The sequence below is a fragment of the Podarcis tiliguerta genome (genome assembly GCF_965153285.1).
Source record: "Podarcis tiliguerta genome assembly, chromosome: 1".
Classification (NCBI taxonomy): Eukaryota; Metazoa; Chordata; class Lepidosauria; order Squamata; family Lacertidae; genus Podarcis; species Podarcis tiliguerta.
Window position 1 is genome coordinate 56176418 of NC_139534.1, and position 16705 is coordinate 56193122.

The 16705-nt window shown below is 42.7% G+C and overlaps 1 protein-coding gene across 7 annotated transcripts; it reads left to right on the forward strand.

Moving 5' to 3' along the window:
• Window positions 1–550: 550 nt before the first annotated feature.
• LOC310680016 (membrane-spanning 4-domains subfamily A member 8-like) lies at window positions 551–14027 on the forward strand. Of its 7 annotated transcripts, XM_083446129.1 has the most exons (8): window positions 551–566; window positions 1466–1573; window positions 3844–4076; window positions 6061–6183; window positions 7652–7708; window positions 8884–9021; window positions 10638–10757; window positions 13843–14027. In XM_083446129.1, the coding sequence occupies exons 3-8, from the start codon at window positions 3855–3857 to the stop codon at window positions 13954–13956; spliced, it is 774 nt and encodes a 257-aa protein (XP_083302255.1). In that variant the 5' UTR covers window positions 551–566; window positions 1466–1573; window positions 3844–3854; the 3' UTR covers window positions 13957–14027. The 7 variants fall into 7 exon arrangements, with proteins under 7 accessions (XP_083302255.1, XP_083302258.1, XP_083302256.1 ...); XM_083446132.1 differs by lacking the exon at window positions 551–566 and having other exon boundaries at window positions 1466–1589; XM_083446130.1 differs by lacking the exons at window positions 551–566; window positions 1466–1573 and adding an exon at window positions 1674–1891.
• Window positions 14028–16705: the final 2678 nt, after the last annotated feature.

Consider the following 16705-nt stretch of genomic DNA (forward strand, 5'->3'; position numbering starts at 1 on the left):
TATCTCTCCCTCATCCCCATCCCTTGATAAACATGAAGGACACCTTGGGTCAAAATCTAAACTCCAAGTCCTACCCTTGGACTGGGGGTTTTCCACAGGAAATTGGTGTGTTTCCTGAATTGTTTGTTTTCACTCTTCAGCTTTCTCCAGCCAGTGAATAATAAAGTGTCTGTGTACTGTCTTCCTGTACTGGGCTGAAAACACGTATAAGCAGCAGGATGTTCTCTTATTTGTGGGTTATCTGTGAAACTGAGAAACAAACACAAATTAGCAGGCAAGCACATTACACAATCTGCTTTTTTTCAAAGGTATCCTAGGAACTGTTTCTGTTTCTACGACTGAATGAACAATTAACCAATGCAATACAATCACATGGGTTATGCTCTGGGGATGGCTTGTAAAGGCAGAAAGGTCAACCCAGCACAAGCAGCCTTACCTTATTGGAGCCATGGACCAAACAGGCCTTGTCCCCCACCCCACCCCCAAGCTTATCAGGTTCTGGGGTGCTCTTTGAGATTTTGTGGGTCAAGTTCCTGTGAGAACTTGCGAGAGCATCCCAGAGCCTGGTAAGCAAGGCAGAGAGTTTAAAAGCTCTTACCATGCCAGGAAAAACCTGTGCAAAATAGCTTTAATTTGTGTGATTGATTTAATTTAATTTGTATGATTTAATTCAACCTGTATGATTAATTTAATATAATATTTGTTATTATGCCTTTAATTTGTGTGATTTCAACCGGACAGCCTTCAATTGCATAAAGTTGAAATTGCAGATGTTAAATGCACATAAGTTGCGATTTTACTGTACAAGTTATACAAAACAGTCAACTGAGGCATTTTCCATCAGAGAGCAACTCTGAACACAGAACATTGAGTAATAGGCATGTTCAAGTTTTTATCCAAGCACACAAATACTCCAAGCGAAGACAGGGGTGACCCCCCCCCCCAAAGCAAGTCCTTAAGAAAATTCAGCAGCGTTTAGCATGAATTTCTGGGTATTCAGTTTTGCCCAATTTACACAAATTTGCAAAGCACAACTTCCCCAAATACAAGGCATTTGTGCGTGCTTTCACTAATTTGTGGGGGGGGGTTTCACACCTTACACCAGTACATGCATTTTGTACACATTACGTGACTGGAGAACTGCATTACAAAATTCAGAGATGCACACATTTCAAAGGCTTAAGACTAAGTAGATTTGCCTATACATGCAAAGTGAACCACATTTCTACCTCATCACTTCCAATCATACTTTGCAACAATGATACTATAGCCAAGGCAGCTTCAGCTTTTTTCCAGATTTTGTTTAGGGCTACAACGGGTTACCTGTCTTTTGGCTATGCTATAAAATAGTCTCAGAAATAAACTATGCTGTCCCCTTGGAAAAGTGTGATGTCTCCTCCTACCTACAAATATATTACCCTTCATTCATTCTGTCTATCTAAAGTAGTTCAATAACTATCTAAAGTAGTTCAATAACCTAGGACATCTGCTAGTTAAGTCTGATGCTGATTACTTCCTGGTGAGATTTCTGGCACACTGAGAGACTGAGAAAGAGTGAAGGAAGCAGGGCAACGTAAGTACATTTAGAGGTATTTAACTTTATTTGGGGCTGGTGCTTAATTGATCCAAGACACATCTTTGTAAAGGATACTGGTGTCCTCTCAAAGAGTCGCAGAGGGCTTTCCCCTTACTTTTGAATAACCGGAACCCATTTTAAGGGCAGGTGGCATGGGAATCCTGAGTCTTTTACATAAGGAAATGCCATCTGGCATAGGATTCCCTTTCTCTCCAATCTGGAGGCTTACTTGGGCTTCCTAGACTGGGAATCAACCTCCTGATGATCGCTATTATCCTGATAATCAGGACACCCTGATTGTTGGGACCGATGTGGGTGAGTTTCTCATCAGTGGCACCTGGACAGTCCACCCAGAATCAACAACCACCTTACCACTGGTGGAAGGCCCAAGAGCCCCTTCTCCACCAGGGCCCACTACCAGAGGACCCCTTCTGTCATGGCATCTGGATGAGATGGCTTTGCAACAGGCATTATGTGTATTTTGTGTGTATTTTATGGAACTGAAGAGAGCGAAGAACTATGAATCACAGGGAGAGTGTGTGTATGAACTTAAGAGTGCTTAGTTTATTTTTTTAGTTGTTATTTTGCTAATGTTGTTCATATTGCTTACAATATTATATTAAAAATGCTGCCTTGCTTTGTTAATCATATAATAGTACTTGTGATATTTAGCTTTTATTAGTTGTTGCTTTGTAAACAGTGTTTTATAAATTGTACAGTCATACCTCAGGTTGAAGTCACTTCAGGTTGAGCGTTTTCAGGTTACGCTCCTCGGCGACCCGGAAGTAACAGAACGCGTTACTTCCGGGTTTTGCCGCTCTTGCATGCGAAGGCACTCAAAATGACGTCACGCGCATGCGCAGAAGCGGCAAATCGCAACCCATGCACACGCAGATGTGCAGTCGCGGGGTGCATTCACTTCAGGATGCGAACGGGGCTCCGGAATGGATCCTGTTCGCCTCCAGAGGTACCACTGTAATTGTTTCACTGATTATTTGTTAATTATTCTATATGATTTATGTTGTATTTGTGATGTTGGATTACTTTATGTCATGTTATTTTTATTCATTACTGGAGCCCATGAACAGCTGGAGGCTGCCATAAGCAACATTATTATACCAATGCTTTATGCATTCCTTGAGGAACGGGGCCAGATCTGGATGCAAGCAGAGAAGGAATGGGTCCCTGCAATGGTGATGTGCAAAAGAACTAAGCCATGTTCCTACAATGCAAAGCCTATGGAAGGAACTACCTACTGAAGGAACCTTAGGCACCTGAGGAGAACTCATGCTTCAGCTGTGCTGCAGCCTGACTACTCCTCCTTCAGTGGAACATCACCCTGACAATGTCAGCAGGAGGGACCTCTGCCTGAACTAGAGGAAAAGCAAAGGACCTCACGGACTCTGAGTACATATGCCAGCAAAGTATCATGACTTCATTATGGGTTGGTGGTAAAGGCTTCACTCCCCATCAGTGAGTTGAGCACTTGTAATATCTGACTTCACAATATTCAGAGCCTGGGCCCATTGACTTGTTGGTTTATGTCTGGGAAATGTTTGGGTTGAGAAAGGGGATGTGGTACATAGCGTGTAAAAGGAGATTAATCTTCGGAGCTTGGGTCTAGTGACACGTTGGTTTATTTCTGGGAATTGTTTGGGTTGAGAAAGGGAATCTTGTACACAGCATGTAAAAGAAGACTGATTGCAACTGTGGTTCCTTCTATGACTCAGTGCGTGGGATTTATGGTGTATGTGTTTCATCTGGCCTCAGATCTTGTCCTGTTTATCATCTGCTTAAGGAAGCAACTATTTGGTGGTTCTCTTGGTGCAGGGGGAACGGGGAGGTGTGACACTGCTTCAGTCAATGTACAAGGGACTCTCTTAAAACTATTACACTCTCCACTGGCTCTACTGAAAGACCAGCAACGACCGGCCCCTCTATAATTTTTTCCATTCCTGCTGTTATCGGTAAGACCTCTATGACAAAGAATTGGTGCTTTCTCAGCCCTTTTCTTTTTTGGGTTGTGTCTTTCAGATTGTTGGCCTGAGGGGAGGGATTGTCTTCTCAGAAGCCAAACAGGCCATTTGTGCTATTCCCACATGGTTTTATCAAACATGTGAGGGATTCATAGAAACAGATGGACGGGCCATAGCTCAGTGGAACTTCCTCTTTCTGTGCGTAGGGGAAAGTTTGTTATATTTGTCCAAATCTGAGAGAAGGTTGTTTGCTATTTTGATTTGTTTTTGTTGGTTGGTTGGTTTTTGCAGACATTTCAGCTATGACAACAGATCCAGTGAGAAGACAAAATGGAATAATAGCGTTCATTCTTCCAAATGGAGCCGACATAATTCAGGCAGGCCAGGGGATCCATGCTACCATTGGGCAACAACCAGGAGCGGCACAATATATAGACGAGCAGCTTGGAAGCAACCAACCTGAGCGGAAGCGTTGGGTGAGGGAACTGGAGAAGAAAGTAAAAGTAGAGGCTAAGACTTTAGGGGTAAGTGCAGATGTCACCTGCTCTTGTTTCTGTCCCTGGTGATTTCAGTGGTCACCAGGAGCAATGGTCACTTCAACACTTCAAATATGCAACAGGCAGAGCTCTCATATCATGAGCCAGTGTGGTGTAGTGGTTAGAGCATTGGACTAAAGCTAGGGAGCCCCAGATTGAACACCCTCACTTGGCCATAGTTCAGTCACCATTTCTCAGCCTAAACTACTTGACAGGGTTGTTGTGGGGAGAAGATGGAGGGGCAGGGAGAGTCAGGGAGAGCCTAGAGAGATGCACTTTTCTGGTGCTGAATGCCCATGTACAGGGAATGAATGAGGGGCAGCCTACCCTTAACGATATGTTTTTAGGGAAACTCCAAGGATTTTCCTCCTGAGAGCCCCAGGTATACAATGTACCTGCATACCTACTAGTTTGGAGGCAAAACAAGACAACCCCCAATTAAGGAAGTGCTTTCTGCATTCTCAATTTTGTCTCCAGGAACGAAAAAGAACATTAAGTTTGTAAATTAAAAGAAAAAACAGGTTTTTAAGCACTAAGAAAGTATGGCAAGGTCCTGTGAACTTCTAGGACCCGTGGAGCACTGAGGGAAGTGGAGCCAGAGAATGTTGAGATTATCACCCGAAAAAATGGAGGAAATGGCTGGCTTGAGCCAATAGCAGAGTCAGGGAGGGTTAAGATCTCTTGTGCCCACCTTCCTAACTACTGGTTAGGCTTTTAAGCAGGTCCTCTGTAGTTGTGCTGTCCCACCTCCAGCCCAAGGAACCTTCAGAAGGGAATTGCTGCCATGGGTGTTATGTGCAAGTGCATTTTAATGAGCAGAACAGAGTGAAAGATTATGACTCATGGGGGTGTGGAAAGTGTGTGTATGAACTTAACAGTGCTTAGTTTATTTTTTAGTTGCTAAAAGAAGCTTCAACCCATCTTCAAACCCAGACTCACACAAAGCTCATTAGAGCAGCCCATTCTGGGGGTAATCAGGGCATAAGGAACTGAGGGAAGATCTACAGACCTATACAGGCTCACTGCTGGCACACCAATCTAAGCACTGTCTTTTGTAAAGCCAAGTTGTAGAAAGTTATGTGTTGTTTCTCTTTGGTGACTGGGTTGAACTCATTTGTCACTTTTTGTATTTCATCCGTATCAGGATTAGGAACGATCTATCTCTCAGTTTTTGTTCTCTCAGTTTCTTATTTTCCAGTCTTAAATTCTGTTCTCGCTATTTCTGAAGCAATTTGTGGGGGTTTTTTATTTTAAAAAATCCATGAAAATTGTGAATTGTATGCTGTTTTGTCTAATACACATATTTTAACTGATGTACACATTTTTGCAAGTCTCCTCATGTATAATACATTTGTGTGCGTTGTTTTCACTGATATGTTCATTTTATACATATCCCTTCTTCCAATATATGCCTTTTTGTAAACATTATTTGATTGGAGGACTGCATTGCAAAATTCAGAGAAGTGTTTTGATGCCCGTGTTGTTTCAGAAAGCAGTTTCACCTTTAAATATGAACTTAATCTAATTCCTATGTCCCAATCCCTCAGATTGAAAATTGGGTGTTCACATTGTTTCAGAAAGCAGTTTCACCTTTAAATATGAACTTAATCTAATTCCTATGTCCCAATCCCTCAGATTGAAAATTGGGTGTTCACATTTCTTGGCTCAAATCTGGTTAAGGAGAGATCCTCTTTTACTTTTGCAGTGATCAAAATACCTCATCTAGCTTTTGCTCAGGTGATATTTCCGGACTGTGCTAAAGAGTAAGCTCATATCAGTTTTATTGGTTTCCTTTAAATATTAATGCACAGTATTGTCAGGATTCATGCCCAAGGCAGCTAGCAATGATAAGAAATGCAAAAATAAAAATAAAACAGTGAAATGAAAATAGTAGCAAAAACTATCATTCTAGATTTCCAGGTCTCTAGGAACAGTTTAAAAATAATATTGTTTGTGTATTTTCTTCCTACAGGCCATCCAGATCATGATTGGATTGATACAAATTGGCTTTGGGATAGTCTCATTTTTTCTTTTGGACTCATTCTATGCCCCTTTGGTCAATGTAACATATTTTCCATGCTGGGGTGGAATATTTGTAAGTATCGTGTTCTTTGCCTCGCATTTAAGAATCCATCATGCTAAACTCTGGGACTTGGCAATTTTCAAAAACATTTCCTCATGTGTTCAAGTAAGGAGGCAGGTGGTGAAAGTTAACATAAAAGAATAGGAGCCCTTTGGATTATTTTGAAATGCCAGAACATTATTAGGGGTAATCTCTTTCCTTTGCCGTAATGCATTTGAGAGGTTTTTCTCTATTTAAGGTGTTTATATGTTACTTAATATTCAACATTTCTGAGAGGTGTACTTAACATTTTTTAAATAAAATCATTGAAAGAATAAGAATTGAATAGTAACAAAAAACTTTTCTCTTTTTATGCTTGTTCTCTTTCTTGTCTTGTTAAGGCTACATATTTTTTATTTTATTTTATATAGTGAAGGTTTTGGTCATGGTCGTATATACTAACAGCAACCTCAATTCTACAAGTCAGTCATGAAGATCTCGAAATTTTTGAATTGGTTCTGGAAAAATTTTCTGAGGCAAACTGGGGTAATCTGCATTGGAAAATTTCCAGTTCCGAACAGATGCTTGAGATCTAATTTAGCATGCTGATTTTACAGTTGCTTAATAAACAAAACTGAACACTGTATTCTCTTGCATGTATAAGGAAGGGCCACATCTCAGTGTCAGAGCATCTGCCTTGCTTGCAGAAGATCCTAGATTTCAGTCTCAGCATCTCTAAGTATGGCTGGAGATGTCCCCTGCCTGAAATTCTGGAGAATTGCTCCCAGTAGATAATTCTGAACTAAATGAACCAAGGGTCTTACTTAGTATATAGCAGGTACCTATGTTCCTGCTGTGTGTAGGGAAATGGAACCATCCATTCACAAGGTGGAGTTATCAGGCTTACTGAAACCCCAAGGTTTTCAGCCGAGCAGACTAAGCATGCTGAGTGTTGACTGGCTGTTGGGGGGGGGGGACAGGAAACCACATGGAGGATCAACGTGACTGCCTGGGGATGTGTACACATGGCAGTTTAAAGTGGATTTGATGCATACCATGCAGCATGTTTTTGGGTGTCATCCGCACTCCCCCCCCCATTTGTTTCAACTTTTCCCAGTCCGTGCATAAAAAGGGAAATGGGTGGGAGGATCCAACATAAAACCACATTGCGTGGCTGGGTTTTTTGTTTTTTATGTGTGTATTGACAGTTTACTGTCACCACACCCCCTACACTAATGAGGCATGTGAGGCAAATGCCTCAGGCAGCAGAATCCATGGGGGCAGCAGATTCTGATCTAGAACTTTGCTCCTGATCTAGATCTTCACTTGCTCCTTCTTCCTTGGCAGGGAGGGGAGGCATCGTTTTGTGGTTTGCCTCAGGTGCCAAAATGTTTTGCTGACAAGACTCCCACAGTACCAGGTTTTTCTAAGTAGAGAGTATTTTACTGTAAATTTTGAATGAATTGATATGCATCTCCCCCCCCCCCCTTTTTTTGAACAGTTCATTGTTGCTGGATCCATCGCTGTGTCAGCTACAAAATATAGGAACCGCAGTTTGGTGAGCTATATACCTTTTTCTCTTCTTCTGTAATATTGGATGTGGCCAGTATTGGTCATAAATTTTGTTTTTCTTATACCTCTAGATCAGCCTTCCCCAACTTGGTGCCCTCCATATGTTAGTAGACCATTCTGCACCAGTACTGCACCCTTGACCTTTGGCCATGCTAGCTGGGGCTGATAAAAAATTTAATTCCAACATCATCTGGAGAGCACCTGGGCTGGATCTATACTCACTCTTTAAACGTCCCTAGAATGATGTTTTTGATATTCTAAAACAAAGAAGTATTTGGTTCCTCTGCTTCTGTTTCTGCAGTCTACCTCAGTTGGCAAGGCTTACCAGGCATGGGCCGGATCACTCCCACGGAGATCCTCTGTGGGCCGGACAGGTGCAGCGCGATGCTGGAAATTGCGTCTGCACATGTCCGCTGCACCGAAAATCGCTTCTGTCCATGCCCAGATGCCGAAAATTGCGCCCTTGCAGATGCAATTTCCGGTGTCTGGACATGCGCAGAAGTGATTTCCAGAGCTACGGAAGAGAGTCCCCTGGTTTAGCACAGCACGTGGGGACTCGCTGAGTGGGTGGCTCGGTTTGGGGGCGGCTCGGGGGGCAGTTAAATGGCCTCCATGGGCCACTTCAGGCCCATGGGTCTTAGGTTGCTGACCCCTGGTCTACCCACTTACTTGACAGGGCGAACTCAGCAGTGTCACCTGGTGTCACATTTTAATAACACATTGTTGATGTTTTAAAAGAATGTCATATGGCTATATGATTATCATAACCCTTTTAAAACCCATTTTTAGCATTAAGAAACCACGAGTGTAGATGAGGGGAGGGGGGAGGGGTAGCACTGAAAAATGTAGGGAACAGTAAATTACCCAACGCGTTTCATTGGCAACCTTTCTTAGAGACAATGAAACAATAACAAACCATAATTCAAACAAAATTAGAACACAATTAGTACAGATTAAGGGCTAATTGTATATAAGACATCTTCCATGTTTTGTAAGTTTTTTAAATGGTCTGATTATAGTTAGTGACTAAGGCAGCTTGCTGTCAGGCCCAGTAGCCACACCTGACATGAGCATTGGCTGGCTTCCATACACACACACACACACACACACACACCCTGTGTGTATTTTTTGGTATCCTGATTCTTCATATCACTCTTTCAGGTGAAATGCAATGTGGGAATGCATGTCGCAAGTGCTACATTGGCAACAATTGGCATAATTCTGTACACAGCACAGTTGTGTATAAATCAACCCTATTTTTTCAATGGCTATCCCGGTTCTTATCCAGAGAGAACATTGGTAAGTGAGCAAGTCCCACAATAACTTTGATCATATAATATCATTATCATAATTTAATGTTGTAAGTTTGGGAGGTTTAGTTTGGATGTCATTTGAAGTGTCTCTTACAGCCCTGTGCCTCTTGATTCTAAGACTGAGATTTGGCCAGGAGAGGATTAATAGAACAAGCAGGACTGCTGGATATTATCTTCATGGCCCTGGCAAGAATGGTCAGTGCCCCTGTCTCTCAATCCATTGGTTCTATTGAAAGGAGAAAGCCATTTGGGGATGAGGACTTATTTCCTTCTCTGTTAGCTTGTGTGTGTCTGTGTGTGTGTGTGTGTGTGGAAGCAGTAGCCTGTCAGTCTTGGAACTGGGCTATAAAGGCACACGAGGCCTGATCTTCTTTCTGTGAGAATCCAGTGTTATCACTGTAAACCAAACGAAGCGGGACCTTGGCTTGTATATTTGTGTGAAGAGATAAATCATGTCCACTTCCACTGATCATCATTTCAAAGAAACCAAACCCAAGGTATGGCCAGGGATTAGGGATGGAGAAATCTGTCTGTTTCAGTTTCTCATTTTGCCAGTCTTAAATCCAGTTCACCACATTTCCTTATCAAAAGAGGACCCACCTCGATATTAAAAGGCCAGAGCGAATCACATAATTGTCTGGTTAGGTCCTTTCCAGGTTCACACCGGGAATATATTAATAAATGTTGGGATGGAATTAAGAACCGTCCTACAGAAATCAATTGAGAAATCAGTATTTTAATCCAAGGTTGAGCAGCCATCCCATTCCCAGTATTCAAACTTGATGGTGTTATTAGCTAGTGGTTGGGTTTTCTGATGTCTGTATCCTTGCACTTTGCCACGTCAAACTTTGGTAAGTCTCATAGCCACACTGGGTCTTTCACATGGAAGTGGAGAGTTTTCTTAGAACCTCTTTCCACACCTTCTCCCTACTATAAGGCAAGTAGAAGCTGAACAGAGATGTCTCCAGATAGGCAACCTCCTGGGTTGGTGTTTCAGAAATAATTTTCAGGGGGCTGCCTCTCATCTCATGCCATCATGTTGTTGTTGTTTAGTCGTTTAGTCGTGTCCAACTCTTCGTGACTCCATGGACCAGAGCATGCCAGGCACTCCTGTCTTCCACTGCCTCCCACAGTTTGGTCAAACTCATGTTTGTGATTCATGCCATCATATGTCACCTCAAAATTATTTCTGAAACACCAACCTGGAAGGATGCCTATCTGGAGACATCCTTGTTCAAAAACAGCCAGGTCCCTTTGTTGGCTGAAAGTTAGAAACTGGGGAGAAGAGAGGAGGTTCTGTTGATGAGGAAAGACACAGAGATATGTAGCTTAGGATATTCTCCCATTTTTATTCTCATAACGCCATGTACTGCACAGTCTCAGTAGTGGACTTACTTCCTGATGTCTTACTATTCAGGCTAGTGCATTCATTTTAGAAAGTTTCTGTCCTACCCTTTCAAAGCGGCTTTTTTTTTTTAATTCGTTAATTTTTACATTTATATCCCACCTTTCCTCCAAGAAGCTCTCCTCAGACCCATTTTATCCTCACGACTGATTTACCAATATAAGAGTTGTCATTTCACCTGCTTCTCTGTTCTGCAGCTTTTCAACAAAGTAGGTAACGGGTTTTGTATTGTGCATCTCCTGTTCTGCTTGCTGGAGTTCTGCATCACCGTTCCAACAGCACATTTCGGGTGTGAGGCAACCTGCTGTAACAAGATGGTAAGCAATTGTTTTAGAAAGCTGGTAAGATGAAAATGCCTGGGCTAGACAATATGATGCTGTTGATCTACAAATCTCATGATTCCTGACAACTGGCCATGCTGGCTGGGGTTGGTGGGAACTTCTTCTTCTTCTTCTTCTTCTTCTTCTTTGGCAATCATTCGTGGCTGAGTAAGATTGTCTTCCATAAACACGGTTTTAACAATGAATCCGTAAGTCACTGTGGAGGCCAATTCTGGATCCGCACGTCCTTCCACAGTGGGGACATTGGTTTCCGGGCGGGAGTTGATCATGGTGTGGATTTGCCAAGCGTACCTGATGTTGGAGATTCATTCCCTGTGTCTGCAGTCATGGGATTGTTGTCTATCACATGACGGTGTATGTTTTCATCCCACAGTGTGGGTAGTGACAAACATAGGATGTTTTGGTATTACTGTGTTCCGTGAAGGGGGACTATTGTCCTTTGTTTTCTCTCTCTTTGCTGTCTGATGAGGAAGAGGCAGGAGCTAAGTCAAAATGCTCTGAGTGTATTATATGTAAATAAAGTAGATTAGCCAAAATGTTGTGCTATTCGTTCTGTTACACAAACTTCGAATACTCTGTGGATCCCTAAGTGTGCCAATGCTTTTTGGCATAGTTGCTGTGATTTTCGGGCAAAAGAAAGCTTTTGAAGCTCCCGAACGATCGATCAGGAGGCAGAGAACATGCCAGTCAGGCATATGTCTCTGACAAGGTCCTACACGAGAGTAGGACACTCCTAACACCTTCCTCTTAGCACATTTCTCCCTTGCATCCTGAGTTCAAGTGTCTTCAAGTGTCTGAGTTCAAGTGACACCTTTGGTAAAGGCTATTCTCCAACTGGAGCTCTCGTAGGCCAGTGTTTCCCAGTTGTCAGTGTTTATACTACATTTTTTTAGATTTGCCTTGAGACAGTCTTTAAACCTCTTTTATTGACCACCAGCATTACGCTTTCTATTTTTAAGTTCAGAATAGAGTAGTTACTTTGGAAGACTGCAGCCCAACAGCGTCTAGAGGAAACCACACCTGAGCTATGCAAACAAATGAACCTGAATGGAAAATGCTGCTATGCTAGCATCAGGCATTTGTAGCTTCCTCAGAAACTTCAGCTGGTATCTGTGGTGTGATACTAGCTTAAAGGGGGAATGGGAAAGAGGGTATATATCCACCAGGAGAGGCACTTCCACCTCTACATCTGTGGCTCCTGGGGTTTCATACTTACTGAATCAGACATGGGGAACCTGATCTGGCCAGTACACCAGATCCTTATCTCTCATACTTCTTGTGGGCCAAATCTGACAGGTAGACGGGAGTGCCAACCTGTCAATCACCTGATGTCACATTGATGTCAGGTGATGATTGCCTGGACTTCAAAGCAAGATGTAGAGCTTGCAAAGGGCCCTTCACCATGCTTTGAAGTGCCACTGATAAGCAGGCTTGAAGTCATCACCTATCAGCTGGTGGGCAGTGACTTCAAACCTGCTTTCCTTGAGGGTCAGTTACTGTATATGATTGAAGTCATACACACACCATCAGCTGTGGGCTCATCAAGCCTGCTTTCTGCACAGATTGAGGGTTTTTTCCCAAACCCCCCCCCATTTACCAAATTATTACAAATCAAACCAAATTAATCTAATTTAATGCATTTTCTTAAAATCAGGTTTCCCACTCCTGTTCCAAACATATGATCATCATCATTTCCTCACATAGCCACATAATTTTTTATTTAGAGTCCAGTTGACATCCTTCACGTGACATTAAACCATTCTTCCAGCCGGTCACTTATTTCACCTTACAAACAGCATCTCTGTTACATCTTATGAATAAATAATCCATTTCACATGTCCTTCATATACATTGTTGTTCCAGACCTGGTGTGCTGTGAGATTTAATGACTATCTTCTATTGTTCAGTTCCATTGTTCAGTTATTTGCAGTGTTTATCTGGATCATACAGGGTCACATTCCATTCCTTCCACTGTTTACCAACAAGCGTATGAGCTGCAGCCATAAATAACACATGGAGTGCATATCCAAACTCCGCCATTAAAATTCCACTCTGGAGTTCTTCCTCGGCACACAGTTAAAAACAAGATCTCTTCTCAAATTCAGCCTAGTTCAATCAAGGATTAATTTTAAATAAAGTCCATTCAGCCTCTGTTGAGGGGAAAGGGCATAGTAAAACCTTGTTAAATTCCCCGTTGAGCATAAATCAAAAGCCTCCCCCCTCTTCTCCGAAGTAACAAACAGAATAACAAAGCAGTGGCTACACACATTCTTTTCATTATGTAGCGGAGGACAGGAAAAAAAGGAGACCATTTGAAAAACCATAAGAAAGCTTAAGAAAGCACAAAGCACCTTGTCCCCCCCCCCTTCCTTTTCTGGCTGTTGTAAGGATTCTCAAGCTTCAAATAAAATATTCAGATACCTTCAAAGAGCCACGCCCAGTCCTTTCAGCAGCTCATTAGCAGGAGCGACTCTTGATTAATGCCAGTTGTCTGAATTATGGAGAAACCGACCACAAATCATGCCGGAGACAGAGGCTCATCCATGGCAGGGACACACTCCCAGGTCACACCCACTCTGCCTTTCAAGTTGGTAGATATGGGCACAGCGGAATGCAGTGAGCTCCCCAGACCCCACTGGAGAACATTGCCAGGACTTTTGCCTCATAAATCCTGGCTTCCCTCTGCCTGAACCTCCTCGCTGCCTGCAGAGGGCAGCGAGGAGCAACCACCATTGTTTGGTGACGTAGCCAGAAAACCTCTGCATGGATTGTTTTTATCTGCTGTATGCTTTTTACATTTTTATGTACACTGCTTAGAAACACCGGCAATCACTTAAATACATAATAAGAACCATGTGCATTTTTGAGAATGTCTGGTGTGGAGGGAAATACCTACAAATGAAGATGTGTGGCATCAGCTATGCAGTTAGAGTTCTGCTTTGTAATAATTTGGGATAATTACTTTAATGAAGATAAAGGTCTTGGCACTGAAGACAGTCACCATGATGATGGCAGTGATGAAAATAAATTCTTGGAATGATCTACCTCCCCTGTGTTTCAGGACATAGACCTTGTGCCCATTGTTATCGTTGGAGATGATGTGGCCCCTGCTGAAAACAATCCAGCTCCACCAACTTATTCTGATATAATGCTGTCTCCAAGTGTTGATGGTTAGTAAAGAGAGACGGGTTATGGGAAGTTCTTCACCAGAAATCAAGCTGAAGTAAAATTCCAGAAATAAAATAATATTGATTCTGCTCAATACCTGCAATTATGTCTATATCTGTCTTCCAGATCTAACAGGGATGGGCCAAGGCTGGATAATTGGGGGGGGGGGGATCCATTTAAACTCAAACCCAGATTCCTCCAGACACCAGAACAATCTCTAATGGCTCCATTTTGGGTTCCTCTACTGTAGCTTCTTTCTCATTCCCTGACTTCTCATGTTGTATGGATGCTGTTGCCTTTCATAGTCCCTAATTTGGGGCTGATTCTACTTTATATTCAAGGCCACCAGGCATCATGGAAAATGTAGTTCCACATCTACCATCCCTAGACTCTGCTGCACTTGCTCAGAAAGGATCTAATGAATGCTCTGCTACCTACATAACTTCCCACCATGTAGCAGCATCAAGGGTTGCAATGAAAGCTTGAAAGTGTAGTTCCCATGTTCCCTAGTTTCCCTGTACACTACTGTTCATGCACATGACTGCAGCCAGTGATGTGGAATTTTGTGTATGGGCAAAAGTTCAACAATGTGAAATCTCACGTGCCATTTTATGGTACAGATTTTCTGCCCCTGTCTTCTGCTTGTGAGAATCGGATAAAAATGACTGAAACCATAGGCTGCTGAGGCACCCACAAAACCTTCGCGGTGGGTGCCTGGCTGGGTGAACCAACGTGTCATGCGCTGCAGTGGGGCACTCCATCAGGTGCCCACAATGTTGGGCAGAACTGGGCAGCACCTGACCAAAACACATACATCCTTTGAAATTCTCACGTATATGAAATTTGTGATGCAGTTCTCCAACTAATGAATGCTTACAAAACTGCATATTTTAGGAGAAAGTGCATTTTAATCTGTGCTTTCCCCCTAGAAAACAGGTTCTGATACTCACAATGAAGTTGCTACAGAAAGTGCCACACTTTTTAACAACAACAAAAAGAGGTGTTGGTATTGTGTACCCTTGACTACACCCCCCCCGGGGGTGGGGGGAACATTGATTATACTGGATATATTTGTGAAAATCAAATAAAAATGCATTATATTCGGAGCAATTGCTTGCAAAAATGTAAACACTAGTCAAAACTGCATACAATAAACATGTTTATTAGGAGAAATTCACACTAGAATACTGAAGAATGTTCCTGAGGATTTTCTTAATGCGGATTGCTGCAGAAATGTGGAGAAATGAATTTCAGATAAACAGAAACTGAGGGAACAGAAATTGTCAGATCCTTCTATCCTTCACCATTAGTTTATTTATCTCATCTAAGTCTACAAGTAGAAAGGGGGAAAGTGAGCAGTTAATTGGAAAATAAATACAGTGGTACCTCCGTTTACAAACTTAATCCGTTCCAGAAGTCCATTCTTAAATCAAAACCATTCTTAAACAGAGGCACACTTTCCCTAATGAGGCCTCCCACCACCGGTGTTCTTCCATCATTCCGTTTCCGTTCTTAGGCTGAGGTCCAGGGAGGATCGCAAACCGGGATACTACTTCCAGTTTTGTGGAGTTCGTAAACCGAACCGAACAGGACTGTTCTGAAACCGAGGTACCGCTGTATGGTGAGATGAAAAAAGAATACCTCTGAATAAGCAAAGAATCGGTGCTCAAATAGAGCTGGGATAGAGTAATATGTCCTCCTACTTCATTAAGGAGGATCTAAAACTATCCCATCTATTTTCAGTAAACATAAAACCACCTTACTTGGTTACACAGAGCATAGTGCCACCAGTATCACGAAAGCTGCTAAAGATGCTTAGATGCCTGTACCTCCCTGGACAAGTTCTGATGGACACTGACTCTCCTGTATTTGGGGCCTTAATCGCTGGTGTGAAATGAAGCTGTCTCTCCAATGCTTGCCTCTTTCGCAGCTCCACAACAGGCTATAGGCAAGGCTAGATGTAAATACTGCAGGCTCTTGCCCAGACTGTTCCAGAGCTCTGAGGCAGGCATGTGGGAAGACAGCTTCATCTTCTTCCAAGGACCACAAATCCAGCAAAGTGTTTAATAGGCTCCCCTGTGCATGGCACTTCAGCTGAAGGACTCAAAAGTTGTTTTTCCAAGTGTCTGCCTATCCTATCTCCACTAGGTAGGATAGACTCGTAGAAGCTCGCAGAAGCAAGAACAAGGACAACAAAACCAGTCAAGAGAACCACAACTTCTAAAAGATGTCAAGGAAGCTGGATCTTAGCCGATTATAAGCATGGAGCAAACATGAGTACAGTGGTACCTTGGGTTACAAACACTTCAGGTTACAGTCGCTTCAGGTTACAGACTCCGCTAACCCAGAAATAGTACCTCGGGTTAAGAACTTTGCTGCAGGATAAAACAGAAATCACGTGGCGGTGGCAGTGGGAGGCCCCATTAGCTAAAGTGGTACCTCAGGTTAAGAACAGTTTCGGGTTAAGAACGGACCTCCAGAACGCATTAAGTTCTTAACCTGAGGTACCACTGTATACAGCTGAGGTGAGGAGTGAACATGTTGAAGACGGGTGTGATTCCACCGCCTGGCTCTACCCCTGACCACCACACATATTGGAGCAAAAATGGGACTAGGACTTTTCACATCTGTTACCATACATGCGTAAACTCGAAGGGCAAGAAGTCTTCTTTTAAGGGGGGTTGAATTAGACAACACAGCAGCACTCAGTTTCTGGCTTGAGCACAGATTGGGGACGAAAGGGTACTTGACATCCC

Coding starts and splice junctions, on each gene's coding strand:
- LOC310680016 (XM_083446128.1), top strand. CDS start 2,432: ATGCGCAGAAGCGGCAAATCGCAACCCATGCACACGCAGATGTGCAGT. Junction 6,184..7,651: donor CATGCTGGGGTGGAATATTT/GTAAGTATCGTG, acceptor TTTTTTGAACAG/TTCATTGTTGCTGGATCCAT. Junction 7,709..8,883: donor AATATAGGAACCGCAGTTTG/GTGAGCTATATA, acceptor TCACTCTTTCAG/GTGAAATGCAATGTGGGAAT.